Source organism: Struthio camelus, chromosome 3, assembly GCF_040807025.1.
Source record: "Struthio camelus isolate bStrCam1 chromosome 3, bStrCam1.hap1, whole genome shotgun sequence".
Lineage (NCBI taxonomy): Eukaryota > Metazoa > Chordata > Aves > Struthioniformes > Struthionidae > Struthio > Struthio camelus.
Genome location: NC_090944.1, coordinates 8,176,998 through 8,187,914, shown reverse-complemented (window position 1 = coordinate 8,187,914; position 10,917 = coordinate 8,176,998). Strand labels below are relative to the sequence as shown.

At 56.1% G+C, this 10,917-nt stretch overlaps 1 protein-coding gene across 1 annotated transcript in view; it reads right to left on the bottom strand.

Moving 5' to 3' along the window:
• Positions 1-833: 833 nt before the first annotated feature.
• LOC138066526 (otoferlin-like) overlaps positions 834-10,917 on the bottom strand; it is a 45,733-nt gene continuing 35,649 nt past the window's right edge. The window contains 10 exon segments of the mRNA XM_068936392.1: positions 834-1,014; positions 1,784-1,884; positions 2,091-2,269; positions 2,828-3,069; positions 5,282-5,392; positions 6,557-6,678; positions 6,887-7,030; positions 7,827-7,986; positions 8,545-8,715; positions 9,290-9,414. Of these exon segments, the coding sequence (XP_068792493.1) occupies positions 834-1,014; positions 1,784-1,884; positions 2,091-2,269; positions 2,828-3,069; positions 5,282-5,392; positions 6,557-6,678; positions 6,887-7,030; positions 7,827-7,986; positions 8,545-8,715; positions 9,290-9,414 (1,536 nt within the window).

The window sequence follows — 10,917 nt, the reverse complement described above, 5'->3', positions numbered from 1 at the left end:
CAGCAGACCACGCTGAGCTCACACTGCACCAGAGAACGTGGCTCCATGGGAGCCTTCAGGCAAGTCCCACCACCACTGCTGCTTTCAGTGGCCTTAGAAAGATGCTTGAGCTGCTGGAAATCTGCCTTCCTGGGGATGGGGCAGCCCAGTCTGCCCCTTGCAGAGCCCAAGGGCTCTGCCAAGTCTCAACTGCTGTTGGGGCAGGGTGGCTGGCGTGCCCTGTGGTGGCATCAGCCCCTGCAGTCAGGGGCAGTGACCTTCAGGGCTAGGAGGGGGGCAGCGGCAGTGCTGGCATGGAGGCCAGGCTTTGGGGCTGCTCTGTGCCTTGTCCCCAAGCCCGAGGGGCTGGCGTGCTCCCAGCAAGCCCTGCCTGCTCTGCCCCACGTCACTGGTTCATGACCGCTTTTAACGTGTCCTGTGAACAAGCATTTAGGCAGCATTCCCACAGCTCCAGCAACGCAACCCTAGTGCTCCCTCTGCTTTCTGCTGGGGCAGAGGAGCTGAGCTGCCCAGACGGGGCACCGACCTCTGCCCCCAGTGGGTCAAGGCATCTGGGACCCACAGCACGGGTGACCCAGAGTAGCCAGCCACGCATCTCTGCCAGCCCAGGTGAGGGACACAGGACAGCCTGGGGACCAGAGGCCTTCTCCAACCCCACTGCTCTGAGAGTAAAGCCAAGAAAGGGATCCACAAAGCAGAAACGCAAAATAGGAGGCACAGCAGCAGGGAGGAGATGTCCCTCAAGGTTGCTGCAAGGCAGAGGCGAGGAGAAGGGCATGGGGCTGGGGCAGGCGGTGGCGCTGGGCTAGGCGTGTGGGGGTGGCCCCTTTGCTTCATGCTCCCAGGAGCTTCTTGACCATGTAGCCTGGCATGCTGTAAAGGAAGAGGGCCAGCAGGATGAGGAGCAGCAGGGTCAACACTATTTTGATGATGAGCCACTTGTAGCGGGTGCAGGTGAGGCATTTGATGGACTTGAGGGGGTTGAGGAACCACATGAAGGATGTGTCTGGGCGGCTGTTGGGGAAGCAAGCATCTGTCATGAATGCCATGGCCACAGAAAGGGAGGGCAGGCACAACAAGCAATACAACCAACATGTGAGCCAATGCGGCGGCAGCATTGTGTCCCACCCAGCCACTCCAGGGTGCAGCAGGCTCTCTCTGGGTTGGGGCCACAGCAACCATCCCCACCCAGATGTGGCTTTCCTGTGGCTGCCCAAGTGCATGATCCTCCCCGGCTCACCGCAGTCTGCTCGCACCCTGGCACAGCCTTGACTTTCCTTTTACAAGCCCAGCTGGCAATGGAGAGGGGCACTGTCAGAGAGCCCACGATCTCCTTCCTTGGATAACCCTTCACGCAGTGAAAGAGCCTGACCTTGAGGATCAGGAGGGTTTCCAAGAGGAGCCAGCAGAATTTGTGCCAGAAGGAGTGCAGGGACTTGAGTGGGGGGTGGAGGGAGGGGGTCCTGATGAAGCTGATGTCCTGGCAACGGGTACCAGAGGGGAGGAAGAAAAGGTGGGAGGCTGGGAAAGGGGGATGGAGCTAGGAAGGGAGGGAGAGAAGGAAGAGACTAAGGAAAGGCAGGGAAGTAAATAGAGGGCACTGGAATGAACCAGGAGAGGTGACTCTGCCCCTTTTACCCTGCCCGCAGCCCTCATTCCTACATCCCCAGATAAGTGACCCCTTTCTAACCTTCCCCTGCCTGGCTACCTCCCCGGGAACCACCCGACGCAGCATCTCCCACAAATCCAGGCATCTGCTGGGGGAGAGGCGTCTCCTACTTACTTGGGTTTCTCCAGTGGGTCAGGCTCATTGCGAGCCAGCCCAGCAGGCGATTTCTCTGCCTCCTCTGCTCTCAGGAGCTGTAGTTCAGCTTCAACTTTTCCCTGCAGGGAGCAGAGAGAGGCCTGCTGAGACATGGGCAACGCTCTCCACCGCCGGCCCCAGAGACGGTGCCAGCCAGCGACATGGTGAGCAGAGGGGGCCCCATGTAGCAGAGGCAGGCATGAAGGAGCTCTGCAAAGGGGCCTCCGTGTACACAGAGGATGCACTCCCCAGGACAGAAAATCCCCCCGCTTCTCCCCATCCTTGCCGTCATCTCCAGCTCATCGTTTTCATCCCTGGCCACAAACGGCCACCAGCCTTTCACTCGCTTCTGCTTGAAGAGGGAAACCATGGCCAGCTCTGCCTCATTTGTCCCCATCTCCATGCTGCACTGCTTTGCAGTCTTAGCTCCCCGGGGAAAGCGCTTCAGGTCCAGCTCGATTGCCCCTGGTAGGAGAGGGCGAAGGATACATGGTGGCACCCCTCAACTGTGAGTCTTTGGCTGGAGGCGGGCTGGGCCAACATTTCCTGCCCTGGCGAGCAACATTTCCTGCCCTGAGCTGTGTCCTGGCATCCTCCCACACATCTATGGCCATGCATCCTCCGATCTCTCCACTATAGCCTGCTTTTTGGGTCACGTCCCCACCTCCTCTCACCCTCTCAATCATCTGCCCACGGCTTCCAGCCACCCTGCACTCCAAAACTAGCTTGGGCATAGAGCTCCCAGACAGGCACCTAAGGGAAAAAGCTAATGCCTTTGCTACAGGAGCAGCCTTTGAACAGCAGCATGAAGACAAGGCCTCTTAGCCTAACTGCTCTTACCTGCAGCATCCAAAGGCGTTTGTAGGACACAATTGGCTTAAAGACCAGGGCTGTCCTTCCAGGATCTGTTCCTACATAAACCTTGTCTCATCCCACATGCCTTCCTGCTCCATCAGCCATGTAACCTCCCCCTATCCCTCCAGCTTCCCTGTCACTCCAGCTCAGCTGGCCCTCCCCTCTTACCGAGGAAATCGTCGGCCGAGAAGTGGTCGGCATCCCAGACCTGCAGGGTGAGGCGAGCAGGGAGCTTGTCTTCAGTCTCATCCCAGGAGAACATGGACTCCTTCTTGGAGATGACCATCTTCTTCTCTGCCATCAGGTAGTCAAAGGGAAAGGTGGAGCGCCAGCTGAAGTTGCCCTCGCCAGTGAGTGAGGGGTAAGGGACATGTGTGTCTTGCTTGTCCTCCTGCTGGCCCTTCAGCCACCTGCAGGGCCCAGAGGGATGAGAGGGGTGGCACATATTAGCAGGAGGGAGGAGAGGGCAAAGGGCCATCCTGCGCATACAGCTGGCATGTCTCCAGGCCAGCAAGGCATGGACACACTGGAAGGACTCAAGAGTAACGAGCAATGGGCTAGGGTTGCTCAAATCACCATGTCAGCCTCGCCAAGAGACAACATGGGCATGAGGGCCCTAGAGGGAACAGGCTGATTGAGGGAGCAACACGCAAGCTGGTTATCGGGGTCCTTCTCTGGGCAGGGGGATGTTCAAGAGATGGAAAGGAGCAGGCAGCACTGCTGGGAAGTCTGGAGCAGAGCTTGCTGGAAGGAGCATTATGAATGTTCCTCAGCTTCTTCGACATGACAGGACACCTCTGTTCCTCAGGGAACTCTCAGATTTGTGTGAGTCTCTTGGTCCTGAGGGGCTGCAGCCAGCAGGGACATGGGTCCGTGCTTAGACACTTAGTACAGGGTTGTTCCCCTGGCCTCTGAGCATGCTGACACTCCCGCTCCGCCCTGCAAAACACACAGGGCAAGCAATCCCACCCCAAGCACAAAGGGAAGGCCTCTCACGTTTCAGATTGAGTCATCGCAGAAAAGCCACCCATGCATAAACCACTTACTTACCGGCCTTGAAACAGACAGTGACAAGACCTTGTCCCCCTCACGCACATGTACACAGACACAAATTTCACACGCCTGCCAGTATGCAGCAACGGCATGAGAGAGCATGGGTCCTGCCAGCATGTTAAAGTTCATCGCTCCAAGGGCACCTGCCCTCTGTGCAGCATGGCACTGGGAATGCCGAGGCAGGCACTGCATGCACTGCCCTAAACAACCCTCCACTGCACTCTGAAAACAGGACCAGACATAGAAAATGGAACACGTTCTCCAAGAGCAGCATGAGGTGCAAGACAAGGAGACCTGGCCCAAAAGCTCAGGGTAGCTTTTGGGAAGCAGTGAGCAGTTTAGCAGAGCTGTGGGAAGTCACTGCATGGTGTGATGTCAGCCATCAGCCTTAGATTCTGCTACACTAATCTGACCTTCCTCCTCATGCCTCTTTGCCATGACATAGGGTTTAAGCCTTTGGAGAAAGCTTGTTTTCTTGCCTGCTGCACATTGCGCTATGATCTAGTTGCATCTTAACCTGTGCGTGTCAATTCAAAATGAATGAAAGGATCTGGGAAATCCAAATCGACTCTTGCTGAAGCAGGACAGTTCAGGCAGCTCCGCAGGGACGGGAAAGGGAAATCTGGGGACCAAATTTGGCAGAGCCCATGCTGAGGGCCAGTCTCAGAGCCCTGCTATATGAGGACAGGAGAAAAGGGACTCACAAGCACGTTAAGGTAAGTCGTAGGCCAGGGCTCACTCAGAGATGGTCCACAGGTACCATCTGCCCCATGCTGAATATGGGGAGGGTCAGTGGGGTCTGAGATCAAATAACCTTCTCCACCCACGCCCCCCCCCCACCCCCCCAGATTTAGCTGTATCCTGGCAGCTCAGGAGAGAAATGTCTTGTAAAGAATTGGTATGTGAAGGTGCGGGTTCTCTTGTCTCTAAAACAGGGGAGTTTTGGAAGCGGTGGATGAGAGAGAAGCAGAGAGAGGGTCACCACCAGGAAGCTACCTGGAATTTGGATCCAGATGCTGGAAGTGGAGGCATGTTGGGCTGAAGAGCCAACTGGGGACACCAAGACCAGAGCCAAGGGGGACGGAAGCACTGTGCCTGCCAGGAGCTATGAATGTCGGGAAGCAGACCTGAGGCACAGACGAGTAGAGGAACAGCCCGCACTCAGGTCCTGTCCAAGGGGAGAGGGGCAGAAGGGAGCAAGCAGCAAGACCTCGGCTATTACCCCCTGACATAGATGTCAGACATCTTCTCTCCCACCAGGAAAGCATCATCTTCCAAAACCACCTCATCCGTGTTCCAGATAATGACCCGCAGCTCAAAGCTGGGCAACCAGGCCAGGCAGCACAGACAGACACACACAGTACGTCAAGCAGCCAGCAAGAGAGACACAGAGGCAGAGACAGAGCACAGCACATAACAGCAGCACTGGCATCATCTGGCCCTCCCCATGGGGAAACCCTTCCTAGCTGCATCACAGAACCCCCCCTCTCCAAAACCAGCCCTGGGGCCTAAGTGAGCACCAGGACCCCACCACGAGGAGAAGTGGAAGTGGTGGCACTGGCCAGCCACATCGTACATACCCCGCTGACAAAAACGTCCCTGGATTTCTCGCCAGTCAAGTAGTCATCATCCTCCAGGATGACCTCGTCTGTGCTCCACACTATCACTCTAAGCTCATATCTGGCAGCAGGAAGGGAGACCAGGAGGTGAGGCACAGAGGGGGGAACAGAGGGAAGGGGCAGGAGGAGATGGGGTGGGCAGAAGGGAATGGGATGATGCTGCAGGAAACAGGGCGGCAGGAACGCCAACTGCAGGGCTCTCTCGCAGCCGTCTTGTCCTAGGGACCAACAGGGCAGGAACACAGAGGGAAATGGTGCCTCAACTCCAGCACATGGGGCACTACTGAGCATGGCTGCCCCTGGCTGCATTGCAGATAAACCTCTGTTTTTTCCAGGCTGCTTCAGCAACTAGAGCTTTCTCTGGCTTCAGCTTTCCTGCAGCTGCCTGCCCTGCTCTTCACATCCAAGCTACGGCCCTCGGAGATCAGAGGAAATTGTCTCCACTTTCATTGTGCTTTGGAGCCAAACACCAGTCGACTGAGCACAGGAGTGCAAGAGATTCCCACGAGGATGCAAATACGGCCTCTGCATCCCAGCCCCCGGGGACGGGCAAAAGGGGCCCAAGGACACAGTCTAGCTGGGTAAAATTGGCCTAGCATGGATGCTGAGGAACGCAATGTCTTCCTTCTGTCTAAAGGACTCCTAGAGGGGCTGAGCATCGGAGGGCAGAGGCGGAGAGGACAGGAATGGGAAGGAGAACTCTCTAGTTCACTGTCTGCTGCCTGCTCTGTCCTACCTGCCTTTACCAAGTCTCTCCCAGTGATCCGCCTGGTGCCAGGGCCCTTCCTTGCCCAGAGCCCCAGCCAGACTGGGAAACTCTCCCCTCCAGCCAAGGGCCTGTGGACGCCCTGACCTAGGCTAACCCCTGCCCCTGGGGCTGCGTTCGGGCTGGCTGCATTGGTCTGCCCCCTTCCCCATACCAGGCACTAGCTAGCAATTTGAACTCCTCGTCTAGACAGACACAGAGAGGTGAGGAGCTGCAGGGAACTGAACAGATGGGAACTGAAGCACCCTGCAAGGGCAGCTCCACAACCTGTGGGGAAGCGGAAGACAGCATTTGATGCCTCCAGTCTTGGGATCTCTGGCCATGCCAGTCTGGTTGGGGGTCCCAGGCACATGGCTGTGCTGAGCTGGGCCATGGAGAACCAGTAGAAGAGTGGGGAAGCAGGGCTCCAGCCCCAGCCACGGGTTTTCCCTGGGGTTTGTTGGCTGGCAGATTCCTTACTTCTTTGGTTTCCTGGGGGAAATATCAATGGCAGGGCCTGGTGCCAGCATATCCATGGGGAACATGTCAGGCAGGGGGGAAGCAGGGGACCCAGAGACTTCGGGGTATGAAATAGGTGCCAGCTGAAGATGAAGAGGCATTGAAGATTTAGTCAGCTGGGCTCAACAGGCCGAGTGTTAAGGACTGCTATGTCCAAGTGCCACTTTTCGTAGGCTGCCTCCCTCCCCACGACAAGGGGGGTTGCAGCTTGTCTGCCCAGCTGAGGTCTCTCCTCCCTGCTTGGAGGCTAAGCAGGCCCTGCCCTTCCCCCGGATCTTGGGCTGCGGGGACCTGTTCAATGCCCGGCTTGTCAGGGTTCAGCAATGGACGTGGCTCCACGTGCTCAGGGACCAGCCTGCAGCCTGCGTGTGGAACGTCTTCCCAGTGGTGCAGCACGGTCAGTGCTAGGCGTTCCTCTGCCTGCTTCTTCTGTCCCGTGTGGGTAAAGGGAGGACTGAGTGTGGAGAACTGGGCAGAAGAGACACCAGGGACAGCAAACAATCCCAAGCAGGACCCAACCTCCTACTGACAGCAGGACCTCCAGTCTGGCTTTGCAAACTTCTGCTGACATCCTCTTCCCCAAGGCCACACACACTGCTCCTGCTGGCTACCTCTTCCAGCTCCTACCAACTTCAAGGCAGCAGAACTGCCTAGTAGTTGCTCCTCTCCGTTTCACTGGGCCCACTTTGTTCTTGCACCAACACTCCCTAACTCCTCTTTCTCCCCTTTCTACTCCTAGGCACTCACAGAGAAGGTCCAGATCCCCTACCAGGCTGTATTTTCCCACGCTCAACAAGCTCTATATCCACCGACACTGCTGCCCCCCTCCTCTGCACCCCTCCTGGTCTGCATTCAACTGTGTTGCACATATACGAGTGATTTGGACACAACCATTGTTTGGGGATGCAGCTATATGGACAGTGGCTTCCTAAGCCCTGCAAGGGCCAGGATGGGCTATCTGCATTGGTCCTTTGCCATAAACTGCCAGCAGGAAGGTTTCAAAGGCAGCTTTGGTCATGCCATGCCGTGGATGCTCACCAGTAACTCTGACAGCAACCTGGGTCGTCTATAAGACACTGTCTAGCTGGTGACATAACGCAGGCCCCACACAAGGGGGTGGCTGGAGAGACATTGCAATGCTGCAGGGGGTGATGGGATTCAGTTCTGGATGATGAGGGGACACCCCATGCCCCTGCTCCCCTCCCCACCTTCACGCCATGGGGTGCGTACCATTTTCATCCTCCATCTCCGTGGCGCCACTGAAGACCCTCGTAGCCACTTTCACTCTTCCTCCTGGACCAAAGGGCGGCCCATCCACTTGGCCCTCTTTGCACAGCTTGCACAGCATTTGGGAAGGCTTCATGGGGTCACGCCACATGTTATACCCATGTCTGTGAACAAGAGCACAAGGTCAGACTTGGAGGAAGAAGGAATTTTTGTTTCCATCTGCCAGAAACGCAAATGTTACTGCCCCTCAGGAGCCAGGATTCATCAGGGAAGGATCTGAGGCTCCACATGTCAAACTTCAGAGCAAGGTAGGGCCATCCGTGCCCAAACTCTACGCTTTGCCGATACCTTTCCACCCCAGGCCCCTCACTCTGTGCTGACCCAGACCTGCAATCCCCAGCGCCCTCCACTTTGCTACTGATGCTCAGTTCTGCTGCTCCGGCCCAGCTGCTATTTCAGCAACCTCTTCATTTCTATATCCAGACCTACCAATGCCCCTCAGTCCCTTCCTCACCGCCCTGTGCTCCTGCTTACAACCTGCTCTCCTGCTACCCCACTGTGCTGGTCCCAAAGCCCACGTTAAGACTGAGGGCACAGCACAGATTCCCTCATCATCAGGCAATGAAAGAGGGAGATCCCTACAGGAGATCTAGGCCTAGTGCGGAAGATGAAACTGACACGGGTCCAGACACCAAGTTGCACAGGGAAAGCTTGGCTCATACATGGCATAAGGCTGTGACACCCCACAAGTAGCTCGGTGCTTGCTGTAGTAGTGGTTCTCCAGGTCAATCTTGGTCTCTCCAACGAGGTCGTCGGTCCCCACCAAGTCCCAGTCGTACACCGCCACCCTCAGCATAGACTCCATGGGAAAGGTGGCCTCAATGTCAAAGGACCTGTGGCGGGAGAAAGGGTGGAGAGGGAGAACAGGCTGTAGCCATCCAAGGGTTTGGATGGCGCTCAAGACACATGCATGGGTGAGGTGGGTCTGCTCCAGTCTCTGGACAGTGTTTAATTGCACCTCCCACTGCAGTACATTCAGCTTACGTGTTGTCACTAATTCTCTGCGCGGACTGCTTCTGAACTAGCAGCCCTAGAAGGGAGAGCGATCATGAGGATCGCTTGACGTGGATGTCCCAATAGCCCTGAAACTAAATGTGTGTGTCACTGGAGAGCCGGCGATGCTGTTACTTGGGTCCAGGCCTAGCGCTTCCTAAAGTAGGCACCTATCTTGACCAGATACGGATAGCTCTTCAACACTCTTGACAGCGTTGACGAGACTGCTGACAAAGCAGGACAGATGACTTCAATGGGGACAGCTACACTGCACCCAAGGAAAGTTCAGGGCGATCAGTCCCATCTTTCGACCCCAAGCTGGGGCTATGGGATGGGTAGGGTGCAGGCCCAAGGGCTGGTGAGCCTAGCTCACTCTTCAGGGTGAAGACAGGTAACAGGGCTGGGGCAACTCACTCACCAAAGACAGGATTCAACTGTTGGGAGATGTAGTTCTCATCTTTGATGTCTGTCTTCCCCAGCTTGATGGCAATATAAGGATCAGCTTTCCCATTGATGTCAGCTGGGGGCAGGTCTGTGGCCTGTAGGGAAAAGATAAGATAGGTCAGCCCAGTCAATGCTAGGGAACAATTCAGGGACAGTCCCTATTCTCCATCCCTGAGACCAGCTGGCCTTATCCTTGGATTTATTAGGGCCACAGGCTTCTGTAAGCAGCCCCTGTAAGCAGGGGTAAGTATCCTCAATCTCGCCAATTCAACCTCTTCCCCATCTTGGCACACAACAGCAGACACCCATGCCAGGATATGTCCAGTGATGAAGCCAGTCCTGGCTGTTGGTGGTGCTAACCAGGCTGGAAGCTACCATTTAGGGTTGGGGTCAGTGGTGCGGAGTCTAGTTGGAGGCCTCTAGCTAGCAGTGTGCCCCAGGGGTCAATACTGGGTCCAGTCTTGTTCAACTTATTCCTCAATGACCTGGATGAAAGGACAGAGTGCCTCCTCAGCAAGTTTGCTGAGGATGCTAAACTAGGAGGAGCGGCTGACACACCAGAAGGCTGTGCTGCCATTGCGAGGGACCTGGACAGGCTGGAGAGTTGGGCAGAGAGGAGCCTCATGACATTCAACAAAGGCCAGTGCAGGGTCCTGCACCTGGGGAGGAATAACCTGGTGCATGGTGCATGGGCACCAGGACAGGCTCAGGCTTGACCTCCTGGAAAGCAGCTCTGCAGAGAAGGACCTGGGAGTCCTGGTGGACAAGTTGACTATAAGCCAGCAATGTGCCCTTGTGGCCAACAAGGTCAATGGTACCCTGGGCAGCCTTAGGAAGAGTGTTGCTAGCAGGTGGAGGGAGGTGAGGGCCTCCCCCTCTCCTCAGCCCTGCTGAGACCACACCTCGGGTGGTGTGTCTAGTGCTGGGCTCCCCAGTACAAGACAGACATGGAGCTCCTGGAGTGAGTCCAGCAAAGGGCCACTAAGATGAGGAAGGGCCTGGAGCATCTCTCCTAGGACGAAAGGCTGAGAGCGCTGCTACTCTTCAGCCTGCAGAAGAGAAGACTGAGGGGAGTCTCATCAATGAGTCTAAGCATGTGAAGGGAGGGTGACAGGAAGACGGGGCCAGACTCTTCTCCATGGTGCCCAGCAACAGGACAAGAGGCAACGGGCACAACCTGAAACATAGGAAGTTCTGTCTGAACATGAGGAAACACTTCTTTCCTGGGAGGGTAACTGAGCACTGGAGCAGGTTGCCCAGAGAGGCTGTGGAGTCTCCTTCCTTGAAGATATTCAAAAGCCATCTGGACACAATTCTACGCAACATGCTGTAGGTGACCCTGGTTGAGCGGGGGGAGTTGGACTAGATGATCTCCAGAGGTCCCTTCCAACTTCAACCATTCGGTGATTTTGCAATCACAGAATCACAATCTCACCTGCTATCCCCTTCTCAGGGCAATGAGATGTAGCACTGGATGGGAAACCAGGTTAGTGGGAAACGTAGGTGAAAGTAGGTTGCATTTATAAAACAACAGGGACAAGGGGTTGGCAAAGAGCCACCCAGGTGCTTCCAGCAGGGCTGAGATTTCTCAAGATATC